General features: G+C 42.1%; 1 protein-coding gene across 7 annotated transcripts in view; it reads left to right on the top strand.

Moving 5' to 3' along the window:
• Window positions 1–25,702, top strand: part of APP (amyloid beta precursor protein) — a 312,804-nt gene that overhangs the window by 150,992 nt on the left and 136,110 nt on the right. For all 7 annotated transcript variants that reach the window (XM_027543466.1, XM_027543506.1, XM_027543608.1 and 4 more), the window contains exon 6: window positions 18,017–18,219. In XM_027543466.1, coding sequence (XP_027399267.1) covers window positions 18,017–18,219 — 203 coding nt within the window. The remainder of the gene's footprint in view (window positions 1–18,016; window positions 18,220–25,702) is intronic.

The following is a 25,702-nucleotide window of genomic DNA, read 5'->3' on the forward strand; positions in this document are numbered from 1 at the left end:
CAGCTTCTCAAAATGAATTCCCCTGATTATTCTTTTCAAGACATTCTCCTCCCGATATGCTCAGTCTTACCTACCTCTGTATTTAGCCCTGACACTAATCACACCGTTGCTATTTTATTTGCTTATTGTCTGTCTGTCCCCCGTGGAATGTAAGCTTCCTGAGGGCAGGGGCCTCCTTAGCCTTTTCTCTTTGAGAGCCTCAGAATCTAGCCGAATGCCTGGTCCACTGTATGTACCTGCTAACATTTTGACTGAGCTTTTATTATGCTATTGTCTGAAACATAGTAAAATGCCCTGGTTAATCCATACTAGAGAGTATTCTCTCAAGGAATTTTTCACATCAGTCTTAGAATTGGGAAGCAGATTGAATTATGCTTGTAAGGCATGAGGGGTGTCAGGGAGGAATGGCATAATTAGACCTCAGAAGGCCAGATTCTGTTACTAGTTACATGTGGTATCGGAACAGAACATATTAGCAATGCAGAAAGTAAGTGGCCATCTGCTCTGTTATCTGTGATCTTTTAAGAAGGGTAGCTCTTCAATTTCAAAAAGCAACAGGGAGACAAGTAGTTTTTCGAGGCAGAAGCCCAGTGTCTCCCTTTGCCTGGAAAAGCAATAAAGCTGTATCCTTTTCTGCTTCACTGCCCCCGCCAAAAAACAAACAAACAAAAATGTAAAGCGCCATTGTACTTCCTGGAAACGGAACAACAGTGCTTCCCAAATTTATGTATTTGTGTCCTAAATTTCTGGAGAAGGCAATGGCAGCCCACTCCAGTACTGTTGCCTGGAAAATCCCATGGATGGAGGAGCCTGGTAGGCTGCAGTCCATGGGGTCGCTAAGAGTCATACACGACTGAGCGACTTCACTTTCACTTTTCACTTTCCACCTTCATGCATTGGAGAAGGAAATGGCAACCCACTCCAGTGTTCTTGCCTGGAGAGTCCCAGGGACAGAGGAGCCTGGTAGGCTGCAGTCCATGGGGTCGCACAGAGTCGGACACGACTGAAGCGTCTTAGCAGCAGCAGTCCTAAATTTCTCGTCCTTCATTTGCAGCTGTCTGTTGGAGCCTTCTGCAATAGATTTAAGAATCTAGCATCTAAATTCCACCGTGGTCAAAGCTGAACCCGTGCATTTCTGTTCCTGGCCATCCATTCTCCCTGCTGTATCCTCCATTGCTGTTAGTAACTGTTCTCCGCCCAGTCTCTCCCTCTGGAGACATCAGCTTCATCTTACCACTAACCCCCTCCATCCAAATAGCTACCAGTCCTGTCGTTATTTTCTCAAAGCTCTTACTTCCCGAGTCCTCCTCAGCTAGACTCCTCGAGAGCCTTCTCCCCCGCCCACCAGTCACCCCAAACCTATCTGTGCTTCATACTTCTGCCAGCTCATACCTGTTGAAATGCAACCAGTTTTGCCACTCTTCTGCTTAAATCTTTTCTACACGGCTGTATACCACTGGTCGAATAAGGGCAAACTCCTCAGTCTGTAATACAAGCTCCTTCCTAATGTATCCAAAGCCTGTATTCTGCCCACTCAGTGACGGTACCACTTGAGGTTGGGTGTAGACAAATGTACAGGCAGACCTTGGAGATACGATGGGTTGGGCTCCAGACCACCACAGTAAAGCAAGCATCATAACAAAGGGAACCACACAATTTTTTTGTTCCCTGGTGTATATAAGTTGTTTGTGCCATACTGTAGTCTCAAGTGTGCAATAGCACTGTCCAAAAAAAGTGTGCATACCTTAATTTTAAAAATCCTTTATTGCTAAAAATGCTATCATCTGAGTCTTCAGCCAGTCGTTAACTGGCAGTAGTAATATCAGAGATCACTGACCATAGATCACCATGACAAATATAATAATTACAAAAAGATTGGAAATATTGTGAGAACGACTGGACTGTGACACAAATGCTGTTGGGAAATGACGCTGATGGGCTTGCTGCCACAACCTTCAATTTGTGAAAAATGCAGTATTTATGAAGTGCGATAAAACGAGGTCTGCCTGTATCTATTTCTTCCTGGGAATGGAGGCCCCTCCCTGAGAATCTAGGGCAAGACGAGGGCTTAAAGCAGTTTCTGCCTGTGCTGGAGGAAGGAACAGCATTACTTGTCATTGCTTCCCAAATAGAACTGCTTATTTTTTCACAGGAGAGATGAGGGGGGAACCACAGAATCAGAGAGCTTCTCTCCTTTCCAAAGAGCAGGTACTTCAAAGGTGTTCTTAAAAGAAATGTGAGGCTGGATCTTGCTTTGTGGCTTTTCTAAAGGGCTTTGTGTCCATTTCATGCACGAAACATCTGTAGCTTTTTATTAGTTCTTGCGTGTGTGGACACAACGGAAAAGGATGCTAGGCACGTAGCCTTTGCTGAAAGGGCACCTGTTCAGGGCATATTCCCTTGTTAGTACTTTTATTCTTTTTTATTGAGATACAGCACATTTACAGTGTTGTGTTAGTTTTAGGCATACAACAAAGTGATTCAGTTATCACTTCCAATTCTTTCCCATTATAGGTTATTACAAGATATTGTATATAGTTCCCTGTGCTAAACACAGGACCTTGTTGTTTGTCTCTTTTATATACAGTGGTGTGTATCTGGTAATCCCGAACTCCTAATGTATCTCTCCCCCACCTCCCAGTATCCCTCCGATCCCTGGATCTGGCAGATCCGCTAGAGAAGGAAATGGCAACCCACTCCAGTATTCTTGCCTGGGAAATCTCATGGACAGAGGAGCCTGGCGGGCTACAGCCCATAGGGGCTCAAAGAGTCAGACACATCTTAGTGACTAAACAGCAAAAACAACCAGGAGGGCGGGGAATTTTGTCTGTTTTATTCCCAGCAATAACTTCAGGGTCTGGAACAGACTCACTGGAACCTAGAACCCACTCAAATATGTTAAATGACTAAGGATCATACATTGTCAACTTTCTATCCCAAACACACACAATCACGTCTTTGGATATGAGGAATTTGCTCAAAGTTTTCTGGCATAATGTCTAGTTAACCAAGATTTTGTTTCATGTATCAAGATTTTTAAATGACTCTGAAACTTGTTAATCACCTTAGGTGCTTCTCTTTAGTCCAGGTTGGTTCATGAAGCTGTCAGGAAAATAATCTGCTTTTGATTATATATGACTTTTCTTGCCTCCGAGATAGTCATTTAAAAAAGCAATTTTGTCTCTTACAATAATTATATTCCAGCCTTAGTATTTCTTAAGTCTTGCTAGAATATCATTTTCTCCCTTTCCACATATTTTTATGATTAAAGTTAAGACAGCAAGTATACTAAATACTTTAGGCTATGTCAAAAATCTAAGAACATTTTTCAACAGAGCCCTAATGACATTATCTCACCCACAAAATTAACAGTATTTTTGAAATATCATCAGATAGTTAGATTTTTTCTAAACCTGAGAATTGGCTTTCTCTGCATGTTTTTCCACACCAGATCCCAGGCAAGACCAGACCTTGCATCTTACATCCTTAACTCTTAGGATTCAGAGCAGCCCTTTTAATATCATGACAGCAAGTTAACAAAGAAACTGTACCAGTTTTCTTAGAAACAGCCCATCCTCTGATTTGTCTTATGTCCTTGAGGTTCTATTTAGATTGTTTCTGTGTTCCTGGAATATTTTTCTTATTATGAGTATGTATTGAGAAAATGAAGAAACGGTAAAATTGTTTTTCAGATGTTCTAAATGAGCGCTGCCAGTTACATCAGACCTTGCTTTAATGCTTCTCTTATCTCATTGCTGTTCTCGTGTTTTAGACACTCACTAGATTAAACAGGGCAGCCTTTAAAAGTTGGTATGAGGCAAAGTTGCTTTTATGCTAAGCTATCATTATTATAATTTTCCTTCAATTTTCTTCATTCCTAGCATCTTACAGTGAATACAATTTGTTTTCTGAATTGCAAGAACTTTAGTAACTAACACACCCATAAATTTAACACTGGATTCTATTCATATTAGTAGACCATGGGGTGATAGAATTCTGAAAATACAGTCTGTCACATAGGGTTTTTGAACTTTGTTGTTGTTCAATTATTCAGTCATGTTTGACACTTTGCAACCCTGTGGACTGCAGCACACCAGGCTTCCCTTTCCTTTACTATCTCCCAGAGTGCTCAAACTCATGTCCATTGAGTCAGTGAGGCTATCTAACCATCTCCTCCTCTGCTGCCCCATTCTCTTGCCCTCAATGTTTCCCAGCATCAGGGTGTTTTCCAGTGAAGCAGCTCTTCACATCAGGTGGCCCAAGTATTGAAGCTTCAGCATCAGTCCTTCCAATGAACACCCAGAACTGATTTCCTGTAGAATGGACTGGTTGGATCTCCTTGCAGTCCAAGAGACTCTCAAGAGTCTTCTCCAGCACCACAATTCAAAAGCATCAGTTCTTCAATGCTCAGCTTTCTTTATGGTCCAGCTCTCACATCCATACATGACTACTGGAAAAAGCTTTGACTAGACAGACCTTGATCGGCAAAGTGATATCTCTGCTTTTTAATATGCTGCCTAGATTTGTCATAGCTTTTTTTCCAAGGAGCAAGCATCTTTTAATTTCGTGTTAGTAGTCACTGTCTGCAATGATTTTGGAGCCCAAGAAAATAAAATCTGTCACTGTTTCCACTTTTTCCCCATCTATTTGCCATGAACTGATGGGACCAGATGCTATGATCTTCGTTTTTTGAATGTTGTGTTTTAAGCCAGCTTTTCCACTCTTTTCTTTCACTTTCATCAAGAGGCTCTTTAGTTCCCCTTCACTTTCTGCCATTAAAGTGGTATCATCTGCATATCTGAAGTTGTTGATATTTCTCTTGGCAATCTTGATTTCAACTTGTGAGTCATCCAGCTCAGCATTTCACATGATGTACGCTGCATATAAATTAAATAAGCAGGGTGACAATATACAGCCTTGACGTGCTCCTCCCCAATTTTGAACCAGTCCGTTATTCCATCTTGAGTTGTAACTGTTGTTTCTTGTCCTGGATGCAGGCTTCTCAGGAGACAGGTAAGGTGGTTTTCTGAACTTTAAAGATTAAGTAATTTTCTATTCCCCTCTCTTAAGATCTTTCCTAGGACTGCCTAACATCTGACTCTCTTGTTTTCTGATAAAGAAAATCAAACTGTGCATGTAGTCATCAGCGATTACATTGATTTTGAGTGTTTTGAAGGAATATTTCTGTGGGATTTAGTCGTGCATCATTCATTCATTCACACACCTGGACCAGGTGCTGTGCCAAGCACTGTGCATGTGGTCTTGCCTTTATTTCTCTCTTACATGGTACTTGTAGGTCAGGTGCTCTTCTAAGTACTTTGCAAATTTTAACCCATATGTTTTCCATTATACCCCTGTGAAGCTTCCTGTTACAAGTTTGCTGTTTACAGATGAGGAGAAGGAGGCCTCGAGAGGTTCAGTAATTCGCTCATGGCCACAGGCCTGAGATTTAGAAGCAGGCAGTCGGGTCCCATACTTCATACTTCTATGCATTCTGCCATACTGAAGAGCCCAGCCTCCTGGAACCCTGCATTCTGCCCTCTCTGAAGGAGGCTGCAGGCAGAGATCACTGTGGTTTCTGCTGTATTAATAGAATTTTGGAACTTGGCCTTCCTAAAGCCCATGAGGACTCTCACTTTATTTCCTCGTGTCTCTTGTGTCCTCAGATCAGGACACAGCCTCCCATGCTTCCCATCCCCTCCTCACCCCCAACCCACCATCCATGCCAGGGGGCGGCAGTATTTCTGTGAAGAGCCAAATAATATTTGAGGCTTTGCAGGCCATAGACGGTCTCTGTCACATATTTTTCTTTGAGTTTTTTTTTTTTTTTCCCATTCATCTTTAGTTCAGTCTCTCAGTTGTGTCCGACTCTTTGCGACCCCATGAATTGCAGCATGCCATGCCTCCATCACCAACTCCCAGAGTTCACCCAAACTCATGTCCATCGAGTCGGTGATGCCATCCAGCCATCTCATCCTCTGTCGTCCCCTTCTCCTCCTGCCCCCAACCCCTCCCAGCATCAGAGTCTTTTCCAATGAGTCAACTCTTCACATGAGGTGGCCAAAGTACTGGAGTTTCAGCTTTAGCATCAGTCCTTCCAAAGAACACCCAAGACTGATCTCCTTTAGAATGGACTGGTTGGATCTCTTTGCAGTCCAAGGGACTCTCAAGTCTTCTCCAACACCACAGTTCAAAAGCATCAATTCTTCGGCGTTCAGCTTTCTTCACAGTCCAACTTTCACATCCATACATGACCACTGGAAAAACCATATCCTTGACTAGACAGACCTTTGTTGGCAAAGTAATGTCTCTGCTTTTGAATATGCTATCTAGGTTGGTCATAACTTGCCTTACAAGGAGTAAGCGTCTTTTAATTTCATGGCTACAGTCACCATCTGCAGTCATTTTCGAGCCCCCAAAAATAAAGTCTGACACTGTTTCCACTGTTTCCCCATCTATTTCCCATGAAGTGATGGGACCGGATGCCATGATCTTCGTTTTCTGAATGTTGAGCTTTAAGCCAACTTTTTCACTCTCCACTTTCACTTTCATCAAGAGGCTTTTGAGTTCCTCTTCACTTTCTGCCATAAGGGTGGTGTCATCTACGTATCTGAGGTTATTGATATTTCTCCTGGCAATCTTGATTCCAGCTTGTGTTTCTTCCAGCCCAGCGTTTCTCATGTTGTACTCTGCATATAAGTTAAATAAGCAGGGTGACAGTACACAGCCTTGATGTACTCCTTTTCCTATTTGGAACCAGTCTTACAACACTTGAAAAATTTGAGAATCACCCTTAGCTCACAAGATGCACAGGAACAAGTCATGAGCTGCCCCCTGCTCCACGTTGCTGCTGTTCGTCCTTCTTTGAGCGCCCTTTGTGTTCTCTTCAGCTGATCCTGTTTCAGGTGCTCAGGGTCTCCTCTCTGCCTACCACAGGGCGTTTGCACTGCTCTTCCCATTCCACCTTCTGGGGAGCTGTCTTTAGTCCTTGGAGTTCATTAACTTTGAGCTTTATTTAGGTCACATTTCAGTTCTCTTCCGTGTAGATGCCTTGTCATATACCTCCAGACCTGCTCATTTTGGGCCTCCTAGCCCTCCATAAGTGTTATCACAGTAGTAATTTTACGTTTCTACAGGTGATGATATCATTGTGCTTTGGGCTATTCAGTTCAGTTCAGTTCAGTTGCTCAGTCGTGTCCCATTCTTTGCAACCCAATGAACCACAGCACACCAAGCCTCCTTGTCTGTCACCAACTCCCGGAGTTTACCCAAACCCATGTCCATTGAGTCGGTGATGCCATCCAACCATCTCATCCTCTGTCATCCCCTTCTCCTCCTGCCCTCAATCTTTCCCAACATCAGGGTCTTTTCAAATGAGTCACCTCTTCACATTAGGTGGCCAAAATATTGGAGCTTCAGCTTCAACATCGGTCCTTCCAATGAACACCCAGGCCTGATCCTTTAGGCTGGACTGGCTTGTCCCTGTGAATTACCTTGTGCCGCCCTATATTTCTAGCTTCCACCACAATGTCCATAACCAGACTCCTGGCTTCCATTCTCGTCTCTCTAGTGCCTGCTCTCCACCCTGCAACCAGAGTCATCTTTAAAACAAATCAGATTTGGTCATTCCCATCGAGAATAAATAAATGTGCTCTTTCTTACCATAATCAACACAGCCTTGTGGGTCACCCCCGCCGTCTGTCTCCACCCCCTAATGTACACTTCTCCCCCAGCCTCGGTCTTCCCACCCCCACCTCCACAAGTTCACTGGCTCTTTGTTGTGGGTTTTGTTTTTTTTTCCTTGGTTGTGCTAATGCTCACACCCATGCCAGGGTCTTTGCACATGCGCATACTCCTGTCTTAACCATACACCCACCTTGACTCTTTCAGCTTTCCAAGTCTCATGCCCACGACCTTTTCCCCATGACCATGCCCTGTCTATCCTATTTGAGAAGCTGCCCTATCGCCCGCCACACACACATCTTTTGTAGTCACTGGTTAACACACTTGCCTTGCCTTTCTACTGCAGTTTTTGCATAGTTATTTATTTGCCCATATTGTGCCTTCCCTACTAAACCATGTTCCAAGAAAGCGGAGGTTCCGTCACATGCACTCATGCACCCCCGGTGCCTGCCACAGCACCTGGCACTTGGTAAAAGCACAGTCCGTGTTGCTGACTGAACCACTGATGTGTGGCTTTGAGATGCACATAGTGGGATGATTGGATGAATGGGTGAATTAATGCATTACCCCCCTGTTTTGTTTTTTTTTTTTTTTGCTCATTATCAATTGGTGCACATCCCTCTCAACTCAAATACTCAACTGTTCACTGACTACAGAAAAAAATATATATGTATACCTGGTCTCTGCAGTTTGAGCATCTATCACTGTTAAAACTCAGAGCCCATGGAAAATTCTGGTGTAGCCAGGCTGATGGACTTGCTATTCCTGGTTGTTCATTATCAGGATATTCCTACCTCATACTCACACCCACTTTTCATGTCCGACCAGCCCTGACACCTCTAGCTCACAAGAATTACTTTCCCGTGGACTTCTTAATGCATTCAGTACATGGTACATGTACTACGCAGTAAGGAGTATGGATTCTCTCGCTGGAATAGGGATTCATTAAATGTGTAAGTGTTCATGCATCCTAGTTTAGGTTAAGGTTATGACCTGTCTAACTCACTCTTAAGGCCTGAGTCATGAATTTTGGGTGTCTCAATTTGGTCTTTATCTTCCTAAACCAGGAATCTATGACCGGGGGTCCAGAGGAAGCTAGTGAACAATCTGTAAGGAATGCCTTTAGCTGCAAGTAACAGAAACCCAGTCGTTGGTGTTGGGAGCACTGGGCTGGTGTGGTGATACACAGAGCCCTCCTTTTTGTGTCTTTCCCCCTCGCCATCTTAATTAGCTTCTGCATCCTAATGTTCATCACCTAATAGTTGACAGATGCCTGTTGCCTCACCAGTTAAAGTAGAAGAGCAGTGGGTAAAGGAACAAAAGACCTCTGACCATCAGTAGAAATCTGATCATCTGGAAAGTAAAAACTTTCCTGAAAGCCCCACCTAGAAGTTCAAGTAGCTGTCCCCTGGCATCAGATTATCCAGCAGTATCTTGGTCACCTTGCTTTCCCTGTCCACAAAGCCATGGAGAATTTGGTTTCTTACTTTCTCTGGTCAAAAAATGGATGAGGGAAGGAGTTAAGAATGGCTTTAGCGTAGCATACAGTTCCTGCTACAGGGCATTTTTCAGGAGAGGTTAGTCAGATTCTCAGAGATCCTTTCATTGACAAGTTAATAATACCCACTACCTAAGGAATAGGGGGCTTCCCTCATAGCTCAGTTGGTAAAGAATCTGCCTGCAATGCAAGAGACCTGAGTTTGATTCCTGGGTTGGGAAGATCCCCTGGAGAAGGAAATGGCAACCCACTCCAGTATTCTTGCCTGGAAAATCCCATGGACAGAGGAGCCTGGCGGGCTACAGTCCATGGGATTGCAAGAGTCGGACAGGACTTAGCGACTAAACCACCACCACCACCACCTAAGAAATGCCATCAAAGCAACTATACTGAAACTCAATAGACTGCTCAAGAGAAATCTGTGGGGGTCAGTTTTAGCTATTACCTATAGATAACAGAGAGTCTAACACTGTATTAAAAGTAAGTAATTTTTTTTTAGTAATCATCAACATATGATGGATTGAATCCTATGAGCATCAAATTTACTTACAAAATATCCAAACTGATGAATTAATTTAGAGAATTAGTAACTTAACTAATTCAATGAGGCCAAATTTATATGTATTATAATCTTCTGTGTTTTAATGTGTTCAGCTCCTTATAATTTTTGCTCATAGGGGGTTGGGAGCTTAAAGTGGAGGTATATTTCTTCCGATTTGTAGGCCCTGAAAATAACAGTTTTATTCATTAACAAGCTGTTATCCTAGACCAGCTGTGAGAGTATTTAAGAAGAGTAGCCGTGTGCTCTCCTTTTTAATCCTTTTTGCTGAACTGATGGATCAGATGGTAAAGAATCCACCTGCAATGTGGGAGACCTGGATTAGATCCCTAGGTTGGGAAGATCCCCTCGAGAAGGGAAAGGCTGCCCACTCCAGTGTTCTTGCCTAGAGAATCCCTATGGACAGAGGAGCCTGGTGGGCTTCAGTCCATGGGGTTGCAAGAGTCTGCTATGATTGAGAGACTAAGCACAGAGCACGCATTGTATATAGGGGCTACCCAGGTGGCTCGGTGGTGAAGAATCCGCCTGCCAGTGCCGGAGACGTGGGTTTGATCAGTGGTTCGGGAAGATCCCCTGGAGTAAGAAATGACACCCCCCTCCAGTATTCTTGCCTGGAGCATCCCATGGACAGAGGAGCCTGGCGGGCTGCAGTCTATGGGGTTGCAAAGACTCAGACACGACGGAAGCAACTCAACATGCACAGTGTACACAGAGAGAAGGGCAGCTAACACAGGCATTACAGCCTGTGATGGATTTTCAAAACAGGACACGCCCAGATCAAAGCACAGCCTTGCCGACTCCCAGAAGCCCCCGCTCTGCCTCCTCTCGGTCATAAACTTCCCCTCGCCAAAGTCTGACAGCTCCTCTGAGTTCTAACATTGGTGAGGAGTAACTGTTTTCATAGTTTATATAAATAGAATCATTTATATGAAGTGTGTCTTGTATCTTAGGCTTCTAATGGTGCCTTTTAGATGGGGCAGAGAGTGGCTTTTTCTTACTTAGCTGTCCCCCCTCTTGCAACATTTACTCAGAACCGTGAATAATAAGTTTCCTACTTTCTCACATTTTCTGGCAACTTCTAATTTTCCTAATTTAGCAGCCATAATTTCAGGGACTGCTTCCCTCGGGGACAAAGGTATCCAGCCATCATACCTTCCAGGCTAAACAGGCAGCGCTAAGACCTGGGCTGGAATGAGTGGGAAAGGAATGTCTGTTTACCTTTTTGAAAACTTTGCTTTCTCTGTCTCTCTTTTCTTCCCCTTTCTCAATGAACACAGAAGTGTCTGAGTGTCTTCCTGCTGAGACTTGCCCTTCTGGCCCCAGTGGGTCCTTACATTCTGGGAACTGCCCGCGGCTCTGTGTTCACTCTCCCCTCGTCAGTGCTGTAGTTCAGGTCTCCTGATTGTCGATTCACAAAACCCTGGGAATCAACTTTCTCTCTGCCATTTCCGCTCCTTTGTCCTACAGAGTGCAGGGAAAGAAAAGTTATCAGTCTTAGTGGAGAAGATGAAAGAATACATACAGCTTTTTTAGAGAATGCAAATGATGAACTGTTTTGCATGACTTAAACTAAAATCAACTGATATTAGTAAGTGAATCAGAATCTTTTCTCCTCTTGAGGGAGTCTTAGGGAGCCCACTGTGATGAGTGAAATCTATCAAGGTCAGACTTAGAAATTTGAACACCACCTTTGTGATGCAGTGTATCCTTCACCCACCTAAAGTCTTACTTGCTGACACACAAAATTGTATCCTTGGTGATTGATTTCCTCATAATAATGTCCCTGTGACCCTTCAACCTGTTTATTAAATTCAGATGCTCCTAAGATGATGAGCGTTTTCAGATCATTCCCTCATGCCTTAGAATTGTTTTTATTATTGGAATTTAAAGGCTGGAAAAGCTGTCTCCTCTAAATTGACAGAGGCTAAAATGTGTGAGTGAATGAATATTCCACCGTGTGTGCAAAGTACTATTTTATTGTGAGTTTACTTGTTGATAAGACATTGCTCTATGATGCTCAGCCTCACATTTCCATAAACTGGACCTTCTTGCATTTTTTTTTGTAACTGTGGCTCACCTTGGGGACTTCGCTGGTGGTCCAGTGGCTATGACTCTGTGCTCCCAATGCAAGGGTCCTGGGTTCACTCCTTGGTCAGGGATTAGATCCCACATGCTCCATGACAGTGAAAATGAAACTAAGTGAAAATAAAAGTCACTCAGTCATGTACGATTCATGCAATCCCATGGACTGTAACCCACCAGGCTCCTCCGTCCATGGAATTCTCCAGTTAAGAATACTGGAGTGGGTTGTCATTTCCTTCTCCAGGAGATCTTCCCAACCCAGGAATCGAACCCGGGTCTCATGTGTTGCAGGGGGATTCTTTACCATCTGAGCCACCCATGAAGCCCCAACACACAGCCAAATAAAAAAATAAATGTAAAGCTGACTCACCTTGGTCACATCACAGAACAGAGTTGTCTAGTAGTTGAAGAGAAGGTGGAAAAGTTTTTTTATTTTTTATTTTTTCCCCTTCTGTGTTTCCAGCTATTTATGAAAACGGCAAACAGAAGTTATAATGTTGGCATGTTGGGCCTTTTATGGGAAGATGCCACATCATTAAAACATAGCTGTGTGCTACTGTTTTAATGGTGTCCAAAGAGATAATTGAATTCATGGACGTCTAAATTTAATTCCAGAAATCAAAGCTATGGTAATAAGAACTGGACGTGAGTTCTCTCAGGCCAAGTAATTTAATTCCTCAGCCAGCTGAACTGTTCTGTGTCTCTGTTCCTTGTTATTATGCCAGGAAATTGCTCAGGCAGATGCAGTGATGGATGGTAGGCATGTATTTCACTCTTTTTCATGGCTGGACACATACCAGAATGCAGATCGCTTTAAACACAGCTGTTTTTATACACATGCTTTCTGTTTGGAGTTTTAAATGCAACATTCAACTCATAACAGAGATGGTTGGGGGGACTTTGGGGATGCCCTGGGGCCAGTTTTCATCATCCCACCCAGAAGCCCACTGTTGTCTTTACCCTGGATTGCATACCTGGAACCTGGCATTCTACCCACCCTTCACACGTTGTGGTTTAAGAAGACTCATTGGATTTGATTTTTCTCCCTTGTTTTCCATGAATTTCCACTTAATTTGGAGAAATAAGGAGTATTGGTGTATATGTTTCCATGTTACTCTCTCCATTCATCCCACCCTCTCCTTCTCCCCTCTCGCCCCTGTGTCCATAAGTCTGTTCTCTGTGTTTTCATATACACTGCTGCTGCTGCTGCTGCTAAGTCGCTTCAGTCGTGTCCAACTCTGTGCGACCCCATAGACGGCAGCCCACATATGTCAAATAGAGAGCCAGTAGGAATTTGCTGTATGACTCAGTGAACTCAAACCAGGGCTCAGTGACAACCAGGAGGAGTGGGACGGGGTGGGAGGTGGGAGGGAGGTTAAGAGGAAGGGGACAACCTTATACCTATGGCTGATTCATGCTGATGTATGGCAGAAACCAACACAGTATTGTAAAGCAATACCCTTCATTTAAAAACAAATAACTTTTAAAAATACAAATACAGAGTGTTGGTGACTGTGATCTCATTGAATACAGAAGAGAGCTCAAACACAAGAAACTGGCCCATGGCATGCATTAGGTCATCTTTATTCACTAGCAGTATATCAAGATTATGAAGAAAAATGAGGAGGCAGTATATTGGCTAAAACTGAGGCATCTAGTTCAGTTCAGTCACTCAGTTGTGTCTGACACTTTGCAACCCCATGAACCAACCACAAGCACACCAGGCCTCCCTGTCCATCACCAACTCCCGGAGTCCACCCAAACCCATGGCATTGAGTCGGTGATGCCATCCAACCATCTCATCCTCTGTCGTCCCCTTCTCCTCCTGCCCTCAACCTTTCCCAGCATCAGGGTCTTTTCAAATGAGTCAGCTCTTCCCATAAGGTGGCCAAAGTACTGGAGTTTCAGCTTCAACATGAGTCCTTCCAGTGAACACCCAGAACTGATCTCCTTTAGAATGAACTGGTTGGATCTCCTTGCCGTCCAAGGGACTCTCAAGGCTTCTCCAACACCACAGTTCAAAAGCATCAATTCTTCTGCTCTCAGCTTTCTTTATAGGCCAACTCTCACATCCATACATGACCACTGGGAAAACCATAGCCTAAACTGGACGGACCTTTGTTGACAAAGTAATGTTTCTGCTTTTGAATATGCTATCTAGGTTGGTCATAACTTTCCTTCCAAGGAGTAAGTGTCTTTTAATTTTATGGCTGCAGTCACCATCTGCAGAGCCCAGAAAAATAAAGTCACCACTGTTTCCACTGTTTCCCCATCTATTTGCCATGAAGTGATGGCAACGGATGCCATGATCGTAGTTTTCGGAATATGTGCTTTAGGCCAACTTTTTCACTCTCCTCTTTCACTTTCATCAAGAGGCTCTTTAGTTCTTCTTTATTTTCTGCCATAAGGGTGGTGTCATCTGCATATCTGAGGTTATTGATATTTCTCCCAGCAATCTTGATTCCAGCTTGTGCTTCCTCCAGCCCAGCATTTCTCATGATGTACTCTGCATATAAGTTAAATAAGCAGGGTGACAATATACAGCCTTGACGTACTCCTTTTCCTATTTGGAACCAGTCTGTTGTTCCATATCCTGTTCTAACTGTTGCTTCCTGACCTGCATATAGGTATCTCAAGAGGCAGGTCAGGTAGTCTGGTTTTCCCATATCTTTCAGAATTTTCCACAGTTTATTGTGATCCACAAAGTCAAAGGCTTTGGCATACTCAATAAAGCAGAAAGAGATGTTTTTCTGGAACTCTCTTGCTTTTTCAATGATCCAGCAGATGTTGGCAATTTGATCTCTGGTTCCTCTGCCTTTTCTAAAACCAGCTTGAACATCTGCAAGTTCACAGCTCACGTATTGTTGAAGCCTATCTTGGAGAATTTTGAGCATTACTTTACTAGAGTGTGAGATGAGTGCAAGTGTGCGGTAGTTTGAGTATTCTTTGGCATTGCCTTTCTTTGGGATTGGAATGAAAACTGACCTTTTCCAGTCCTGTGGCCACTGCTGAGTTTTCCAAATTTGCTGGCATATTGAGTGCAGCACTTTCACAGCATCATCTTTTAGGATTTGAAATAGCTCAACTGGAATTCCATCACCTCCACTAGCGTTGTTCGTAGTGATGCTTTCTAAGGCCCACTTGACTTCACATTCCAGGATGTCTGGCTCTAGGTCAGTGATCACACTATCATGATTATCTGGGTCATGAACATCTTTTTTGTACAGTTCTTCTGTGTATTCTTGCCACCTCTTCTTCATATCTTCTGCTTCTGTTAAGTCCATACCATTTCTGTCCTTTATCGAGCCCCTCTTTGCATGAAATGTTCCCTTGGTATCTCTAATTTTCTTGAAGAGATCTCTAGTCTTTTCCATTCTATTGTTTTCCTCTATTTCTTTGCATTGATCACCGAAGAAAGCTTTCTTATCTCTCCTTGCTATTCTTTGGAACTCTGCATTCAAATGGGTGTATCTTTCATTTTCTCCTTTGCTTTTCACTTCCCTTCTATTCACAGCTATTTGTAAGGCCTCCTCAGAGAGCCTTTTTGCTTCTTTGCATTTCTTTTTCTTGGGGATGGTCTTGATTCCTGTCTCCTGTACAATGTCACGAATCTCCGTCCATAGTTCATCAGGCACTCTACCAGATCTAATCCCTTAAATCTATTTCTCACTTCCACTGTATAGTCATAAGGGATTTGACTTTATGTCAACTTTATGTCAAATGACTATATTTTACCTGAATGGTCTAGTGGTTTCTCCACTTTCTTCAATTTCAGTCTGAATTTGCCAATAAGGAGTTCATGATCTGAGCCACAGTCAGCTCCCGGTCTTGTTTTTGCTGACTGTATACAGATTCTCCATCTTTGGCTGCAAAGAATATAATCGATCTGATTTCAGTGTCGACCATCTGGTGATGTCCATGTGTAGAGTCTTCTCTGGTGTTGTTGGAAGAGGGTGTTTGCTACGACCAGTGCATTCTCTTGGCAGAACTCTGTTAGCCTTTGCCCTGCTTCATTCTGTACTCCAAGGCCAAATTTGCCTGTTACTCCAGATATTTCTTGACTTCCTACTTTTGCATTCCAGTCCCCTATAATGAAAAGGACATCTTTTTGGGGTGTTACTTCTAGAAGGTCTTGTAGGTCTTCATAGAACTGTTCAGCTTCAGCTTCTTCAGTGTTACTGGTTGGGGCATAGACTTGGATTACCTCCGTGATATTGAATGGTTTGCGTTGGAAATGAACAGAGATCATTTTGTCTTTTTTGAGATTGCATCCAAGTACTGCATTTTGGACTCTTTTGTTGACCATGATGGCTACTCCATTTCTTCTAAGGGATTCCTGCCCGCAGTAGTAGATATAATGGTCATCTGAGTTAAATTCACCCATTCCAGTCCATCTTAGTTCGCCAATTCCTAGAATGTCTATGTTCACTCTTTTCATCTCCTGCTTGACCACTTCCAGTTTGCCAAATTATTCTTTGAAACCCCATGAACTGTAGCCTTCCAGCCTCCTCTGTCTTTGGGATTTTCCAACCAAGAATACTGGAGTGGACTGCCATTTCCTTCTCCAGGGGATCTTCCCAACCCAGGAATCAAATGCAGGTTTCCTGCATTGCAGGCAGACTCTTCATCGCCTGAGCCACGAGGTTAGTCATAAGGGTCTTTTCCAGTGAGTCAGCTCTTCACGTGAGGTGGTCAAATTATTGGAGCTTCAGCATCAGTCCTTCTAGTGAATATTCAGGGTCGATTTCCTTTAGGAATGACTGGTTTGATCTTGCTGTCCAGTGGACTCTCAAGAGTGTTCTCCAGCACCACAATTCAAAAGCATCTATTTTATTTTTCAGTGCTCATCCTTCCTCTGGTCCAACTCTCACATTCCGTACATGACTACTGGAAAAACCAATTTCTTCTTCCCCTTTCATTTCCAGTGTAAACATTCAATAGTAATTTTGAACCAGTTTCCACATCCACGTATTGAATGTCTACCATGCAGGCACTTTGTGGTATTTTCGCATGTTTAACAAAAAGTAATGCCAGTATTACAGTAAACTTCGTTTTGGTGTCCCCCACCCAAACTTTTTAATAGACTTTATTGTTAAGAGCAATTTTATGTTTAGAAAAAATTTTAACAGGAAATACAGAGCCTTCCCTCAGCCATTTATTAACACTTTGCTTTGGTATTGTACACTTGAACCAATATTGATACATCATTAATAAAATCCATAGTTTACTTTAGGGCTCATGTTTTGTGTTGTACAATTCTATGGGTTTTCACAAACGCATGCTTGTAAGTTGGACTATTCTATATCGTCTCTGATACTGTGTCTTACAGAACAGTCTCACTGCCCCTCAGATCCCCTCTGTTCTACCTGTTTATGCCTTCCTTCCTCACCCCAGACTCCTACCAACCACTGATCTTTTTATGGTCTCCATTCAGTTCAGTTCAGCCACTCAGTCGTATCCGACTCTTTGCAACCCCATGGACTGTAGCACACCAGGCCTCTCTGTCCATCACCAACTCCCGGGGTTTACTCAAACTCATGTCCATTGAGTCAGTGATGCCATCCAACCATCTCATCCTCTGTCATCCCCTTCTCCTCCTGCCTTCAATCTTCCCCAGCATCAGGGTCTTTTCCAAGGAGTCAGTTCTTCACATCAGGTGGCCAAAGTATTGGAGTTTCAGCATCAGTCCTTGCAATGAGCACCCAGGGCTGATCTCCTTTAGGATGGACTGGTTGGATCTCCTTGCAGTCCAAGGGACTCTCAGGAGTCTTCTCCAACACCACAGGTCAAAAGCATCAATTCTTCGGTGATCAGCTTTCTTTATAGTCCAACTCTCACATCCATATATCACTACTGGAAAAACCATAGCTCCATAACCATGGTCTCCATAACTTTGCCTTTTCCAGAATGTCATATAGTTGGAATCATGGTATCCTCTTTTTGCAACTGTGTAAACTAAGATCTGTGTTCAGGGATTAAAAAGTTGCAGATCTCCTGAGCTGGGATTCACAGTGTGACCTGCTGGCTTCAGACCTCCCATGTGTTTTTTTTTTTGGGGGGGGACGACTCCCATGTGTTTTAATTCAGTGCCATATTCCCTCTCAAATACCCAAAACTCCTTGTCATTGGTTTTCTTTTTGCTTGCCCGAAATGTGTTTAATGACTATTGCTATTATTTCTCCCTCCTGCTCCAGTGAAGACAAAGTCATAGAAGTGGCAGAGGAGGAAGAAGTGGCGGATGTTGAGGAAGAAGAAGCTGACGATGAGGAGGATGATGAGGATGGTGAGGAACTAGAGGAAGAGGCTGAGGAACCCTTTGAAGAGGCCACGGAGAGGACCACCAGCATCGCCACCACCACCACCACCACCACGGAGTCTGTGGAAGAGGTGGTCCGAGGTAATCCACTGCTTACTCGGATTTTCTTTCTCAGGGAAAAGGGTTTGAAGTTTCTATCCAGCCTGCCCGCACTGCCTCCCAGGTGATGGGAGGTGACCAGTTGCCTGTGCTTGTGGAACTCATTTTGGTTGAACAAGCATCCAGCGATTCATTTCAGAAAATGTGAAATCTTGATTTTGCAGAATCTTCTCTGCCTTGTCTATGCTACTTGGCACGTTGTTCTGCAGAACTCCACCTAACTGGGGGCCATGTCATTTGACAAGGACCGAGTTAGGTGGCCTCCTTGGCATTCTTCTGACAGTGGGTGTTGATTATACTCCATTTTCCGTGGCCCCTTTCATCACCAGGACTATGAGCTCCTTAATGCCAAAGGCTGGATTTTACCTAGTGTGATGCAGGGTGCTTGCCGTATCCAAACTTTTCAATAAATGTTGGTTGAGTGAGTAGTTGTGATTAGATTTAATTTAATTTTAAAGCAAATGAAGTCCACTTGGAGAGAAAGACATTAGTTTTTGCTGTGAAATTTAACTTGGATGACTTGTGTTCTGTATACGATAGTTTACTCAGGGAAGTGACAGTGGGTTCTTAGAGGGGAAGATCTTAGACTTTGTTTTTCTGGTTAATTAATGCTTCTATTGGAAATGTTGTATATGGAACGAATGAGAAGACCCCCTTTCTGTCTCCCTGAAATGAAAGCAAGGTTCAGTTTACACTAAACAATGAAAAGTAGTGAATTGTTGAGTTGCCTTTCCTAGAGGGTGTATGTTTGTTTTGCAAATAGATGGTCCTAAGATTAGACTGAATGAGTACAGACAGAAGTATTGTTTTAATGCATTGCAGGTACTTTTAAAGTCTGTCCACAAATGCTACAACATTATGGTCACTTTTATTAAAGGAACATGCTTTCTGCTCCATTGTTAAATTGGAGCTTAAAATAGGCTACTCTTTTTGCTTCACATAGATTCCTAACGATCACTGTAGTATGTCGTCTTCCCATCACTGCATTTTTTTTATAACTTTGCTGAAGTATAATTTACATATAAAATTCACTCATCTTAAGTGCAGAGGTGTATAATTCAGTGGCATTAATAAATGTACCAGATTGTGAAAACATCACAAAATCCAACCTTAGAACATTTTCATCACCCCAGTCCTCACACCCCTTCACTGTGAATCCTTGTTCTTACCGCCAGCCCTCAGCAACCTTAATCTTCTTTATGTTTCTAGAGATTGGCCTTTTCTAGACTTTTAATATAAAAAGTGGGGTCATGCATGGTCTTTTGTGTCTGGTTTCTTTCACTTAACATAGTAGTTTTGAAGTTCTCCATTTCTTTAACTTGTAGCTTTTAAAAGTGAGCTTATTCTGAATTGAACACTCAGAGTTAGCTTAAAATCTATTGCAATGTCACTTATTCTCTTAAAATATACATAGAATACCAAATAGCTCACTTAATTTTGTAATTCCCTGTGTAAGGACAACTTCTTCAGTTTAGCACAGAAGTAGATGGTCATTTACATAAATGTGCATTTTGTTTGAGGCACTGTGTTTCAGGACGTTTTCGGTGTACCTCTTAAGACCATCTGTGCAGATCTAGCTACATGAACTTGTTAGCTTCTGTTTTCCTAGCAGGGAAAGATGGATTTTTCAGGGCTTCTTTTTCTTTCACTCCTGATAATTGTTTGATAACACATTCTTTTCAGGTTTACACTGATCAACCTGTGAGTATACATTTAAGATAAATAGGACTGTTCATAGATACTAATCACTGATTCAGTTACAAGGGAATTTTAATCAGTTTTATTGAAGCATACCTATTAGACTTTTAAATTAACTGGAGGCCCTACAGCCTTCTACTAGTTAAAATGGCTACAGAAATATCATAAGATGTATTTTAGTGTCTTTATTTCTATAATCTATGTTTCAGGGTTGTAAATTGCTTTAGTTTTGAAGGTATACTATATCTTACTTTACTTTAGAAGATATACCATGAAAAAAAAGAAAAAATAAACTCAAAGAATCCAATAAAAAATAAAGAGAGACAATTCACAGGACAAAAGATATGGCTCTTAAACAATGTAATACAATTTAGCAATGCATTTCAGAAGTAAAAAGTGTGAATCCCAATCTAGCAATTCAAAAATGACAAATATACATAGATATTTATTGAGCACTATTTGAAACAACAAAGATTGTAAACAACCTAAAAGTTTTTAATATAATTTTGGCTAAAGAATTATTATATGCCATACTTCGGAATAGTTTACAATTATTAAACAGAATAAAGCAATTTATACGTGAACAAAAAAAAAGATGTGTGACTGCAAATTACAGCAGCTAGTATTCTGCTGTGGGACTCAAGTTCTTGTGCTCTCCACCAGGATAGCTGCTTGCATAATAATTATTGTCCACCTAATCAACATTCATTTTTGGAGTACCTCTTTTGAATAAGCCATTTTACTGGGCTCAGTGGGTCAGTTATATGATGAGAACACACAGGAGAGCTGACCCTCATGGATGTGAAAGTCTAGTAGGAAACATAAGTCAAAAAAATACAGAGTCTGTGTTGTAAAAAGTATGAGCCCACAGCCTACTTCACAGTACAGAAGACTGATCAGGGATGGGTCTATGAAAAAGATGGCATTTGAAGGCAGACTAGAAGGCCTGGTGGTGGAAGTACCAGTAGCTTGTCTTGCAGCCTACTTTAGGGTCATTGAGTGAAAGTCGCTCAGTTGTGTCCGACTCTTTGCGACCCTGTAGACTGTACAGTCCGTGGAATTCTCCAGGCCAGAATACTGGAGTGGGTAGCCTTTCCCTTCTCCGGGAGATCTTCCCAACTCAGGGATCGAACCCAGGTCTCCCACATTGCAGGCAGATTCTTTGCCAAACCAATATGGTGCCTTGAGAAGGTACATGGCATGCTTGGGAGATAAAGCCAGTCCAATTGAGCGAGTAAATCTTCATCAGAGGGTTACAGGAAGGTATGTTGGGACTAAAATGTGGAGACCTTTAATGCCAGGCTGGCAAATGTTGGTATTGACTGAGGGTAATCAGTTCAGGACTTATTACTCTCGAAACAATGAAGAGATTTTTGTTTTTATACTACTGCTATTGACAGGATGAGTGAACAGTAAGTGACATAATTTATGCAGTATATGAGAGAATGACACAAAAACTCATGCCAAATTCCAGACCCAGACAGAATTCTCTCGAGATAATATGGTCTTGTTACATTCTGAATAATTCCAGTTCTTTTTGCTTCAGTTTTTCTCTAATGGCACCCCATTCCAGTACTCTTGCCTGGAAAATCCCATGGATGGATGAGCCTGGTGGGCTGCAGTCCATGGGGTCGCAAAGTCGGACACAACTGAGTGACTTCACTTTCACTTCTCACTTTCATGCATTGGAGAAGGAAATGGCAACCCACTCCAGTGTTCTTGCTTGGAGAATCCCAGGGACGGGGGAGCCTGGTGGGCTGCTGTGTATTGGGTCACACAGAGTCGGACACGACTGAAGTGACTTAGCAAGAGCAAGAGCATTATTAGATATTAAATAGAAATAGAGGGCGTATACATTCTTGAATTTTTTATAGAAAGACAACTACAATTAAAAGAGAACTTTAGGGAAAAAATCTCTGGGCTAAAGATTAAAAAAATAAAAGAAACTAACCTTAAAAGATAAGTTAATAATGCTGATGTCAAGAACAGCATTAATAGTGGCCTTCTTGAAGCAAATACCCGATCATGTAGAAGTACACCAGAACTAGAAGAGCCTTTAATGGGAATCTATCTATCCTTCCATTCAAGACTCCTGAAATAGACAAAAGCTGAAAGTGAAAGTAAAGTCGCTCAGTCGTGTCCGATTCTTTGCCACCCCATGAACCGTAGCCCACTAGGCTCCTCTGTCCATGGGATTTTCCAGGCAAGAGTACTAGAGTGGGTTAGTATTTCCTTCTCCAGGGGATCTTCCCAACCCAGGTCTTCTGCATTGCAGGCAGACGCTTTACCGTCTGAGCCACCAGGAAAGACAAAAGCTGTGATTTAGGCAAGTCTTTCTGGGAAAGGAGGCCTAAGAGGAGAAACATGTTAATGGTATATATTGCATCCGTGTCAGAGTTTTCTGCGTTCCCAACTAATTCTGATAAAGTAGTAGAAGATTTTGATGGTAACATTAAAGCGACCAGTTTCCTGCCGTTCCCTCCACCCCATTGGTACAGGAAGTGAGTTACAGCTCTTTCCTGATGAACAATGTCAATGCTGCAGCTGACTGCTAACTTTGTAAAACTCTAATAACATATAGCTGGCTCCTCCACTGACAATAAAAGTTGGAAATGACTTGCAAAGAAGAGAGATTGAAAAGAGGCTTACCATCTCGTTTCCAATGTTAATGTTTCAGCGCCCGAGAGAAAATGTGATTTATAACCATACTTAATAATGAACATTCTTCATTACCAACACATTGCTACTAGTATGAGTCTTTAATGTGCTTCATAAAAAAGCTCAATAGTTTCGTAACCCATTACAGTTTGAAAGAAACAGGCAGAGGCAAGAAAAATATAGGACATTTCAACATAGTCATAAAATTTTCAGCCATATTGTATTAGAATCATTGATATCAAAGCAGAAGATGACAGTTCTGATTCTGATTCTGTTAACTGATTCCAAAGGAAAAAGGGACTGTTGAGAAGTGAGCACACCTATCTGACTTTAGGATCTGTTGTTTTGATCGAGTGGAATAAGCCAATACCAATTTGCACACAGCAGTAGTCCACCAGGAAATCCCTAGTATATGTAGACACTTGCTCCTAATTTTCTGTGTTTTGAGAAGTGATTGCATTTCATAAACCCAAGACATGAGGGTATACTGTGACTCAACCTTGAATCCTAAAGTCTGTGTGCTGTGTGCTCAGTCATGTCTGAGTCTTTTTGACCCCATGGACAGTCGCCCTCCAGGCTTCTCTGTCCATGAAATTTTCCAGGCAAGAAGATGAGTGGATTGCTATTTCGTATTCCAGAGCATCTCTCTGACCCAGGATTGAATCCATGTCTGCTGCATTGGCAGGCTGATTCTTTACCACCGGGGAGCCCAAACTCTGATTAGATGTGGGCATTGTAATAAACGGCATAGTCTATGATTTAGTAGCCAGTTTTGCTCATCCAGAGTAACTCTGTTTTTTTTCCTATATGTTCACTGATTCAGCAAGTACACATTTATCACGCCTCTGCTGATGGCTCGGCACTTTGCTGCTGTAGCAGGTGTGATGGGGAGCTGGCTGTTACTGTGTCTTGGCCGATCAGGCTGGAATTTCCTGTTTGCAGGATCACCACTCCCCTTGCCTTTAGGGCAGGGATTCTGTCTTTTAATGCTTGTAATGTGCTGAGTGGTAGAATTTTTATTTCCCATTTAAAGCCAAGGCAAATAAACCCGAGAGAAATTTTTAAACCTTGTCCATAATCACAAATCTGGTAAGTGGTGAAGCCAGGATTTGGGCTCAGATGGACCAGAGTATTTTTTTACCACCCTAATGTTATTTTTTTTTTTCTTTTTCCTTTTGTTTATAAATACACACTAGTTCAGTTTATGGAGAAGGCAATGGCACCCCACTCCAGTACTCTTGCCTGGAAAATCCCATGGATGGAGGAGCCTTGTAGGCTGCAGTCCATGGGGTCGCTAAGAGTCAGACACGACTGAGCGACTTCACTTTCACTTTTCACTTTCATGCATTAGAGAAGGAAATGGCAACCCACTCCAGTGTTCTTGCCTGGAGAATCCCAGGGACGGGGGAGCCTAGTAGGCTGCCATCTATGGGGTCGCACAGAGTCGGACACGATGGAAGCGACTTAGCAGCAGTTCAATTTAACCTGTGTTCCCTTGTAAATGTTTGTTCCTTTGTTCTAGGCATCTGTTCATCTTGGTATTGTTTCACTTTGAGCATTTCCTAACTTTTAGAATGCTTATTTATATAATAATAGTATCATTTTATTTTATTTTTATATTAAACTATGGCCACAGGCTAAATATGGACTGTCACCAATTTTCTAATCAAAGGTTTTGTTAGGATACAGCCAATCCCATTTGTTTACATATTATCTGGGGCTACTTTCATGTTACAGAGGCAGAGTTGAGGAGTCACAAAAGATGCCATGTGGCCTGAAAAGCTGAAAATATTTACTATCCAGGCCTTTATAGGAAACTTCTGATACTGATCATTAGAAACATAGTAGGAAGTTTTTAGATTTCAGATATTACCATTCCAAGTTAATTTCACTAAGGTGGTTTTATTATGGGTAGAGATAGACTAGTAAAGTGTTTAAAGAGAAAAATTTTTAATAATTTTATGATCTTGGCCCAGTTACCAAGATACCATCGGTAAGTCTGTTTTTTTCATATGTGTTTTATAGATGCTGTTACGATGTTGCATGTTTTTTACATGATTACTCTAGATGATCCATGCTACGCATTTACCATCTAATGCCTGGCACATTCTAAATTTTCAGTATGTTTTACAAGGAAGGGCTGCTCAGAGTCAAAGCCTGGCTTTACAACCTACAGACTGTGTAAATTTGTATCAGTGAAATAATCTCTATACCTCATTGCTTCCCTCTTGAAAAATGAGATGTAATAATACCCACCTAGTTTTAACCATTTTGTGAGGATAAATGAAGTAATTCACAGGAAACACTCAGCACTGTTCCTGATAGACAGTAAGTGCTCAACTAACCTAAGCTACTATCGCTGAAGGACAGAGGAGCCTGGCAGGCTGCAGTCCATGGGGTCACAAAGAGTCAGACACGACTTAGTAACTGAATAGTAACAACTATAGTTGCCCTGGTTCTGTGTATCATTTTGATCCCCAGAGAACTAACACTTACTCCTAATTAGGAATGCCAAAGGTAACCCAACAGACTGTCTTTTTGCATTATAAAATGCAACGATGAGATGTAGCCATTTCTATTGTATAATAGAGCTGTTATTTATGGACATATATTAAGGAGAAAACAGCTTAAACTTGGCTTCTTGATTAAATTACCTTTTGTGACTATATTATATATTTAAATATCTGCAGTTCAATTTTATGTCTGGCTGAAAATTGAATCAAGATAGTTTTAAATGCCATTGCATTTCAAGATGGAGTTTCATTTCTTGAGGGTATTTTAAACCTCTTGGAAGTTCATCTATTATATGGACAGAGATACTGATAGAGGAGACAATTTAAGCATACCATATGATGATGAAGTTTAAAAGTTTGATCTAAATGTTGTTGCCTTGGGCTAAGTGACTTAACCTCCACAGAATTAAATTACTGTTCTTCTGCCTCTGGTTACTATTAATCTATGAGAAGCATCGTGTGATTTGCTGCTGTACATTCCACCAACATAGACTAGGCACTCCTAGGGCATTGCTCCAGTTCTTGAGAACACAGCGATATGAAGAAGGTGGCTCACTCAGGTTGCTTCCAACCAGAGCTGTATACTCACTCTTCAG

The sequence above is a fragment of the Bos indicus x Bos taurus genome, chromosome 1 (assembly GCF_003369695.1).
Source record: "Bos indicus x Bos taurus breed Angus x Brahman F1 hybrid chromosome 1, Bos_hybrid_MaternalHap_v2.0, whole genome shotgun sequence".
Classification (NCBI taxonomy): domain Eukaryota; kingdom Metazoa; phylum Chordata; class Mammalia; order Artiodactyla; family Bovidae; genus Bos; species Bos indicus x Bos taurus.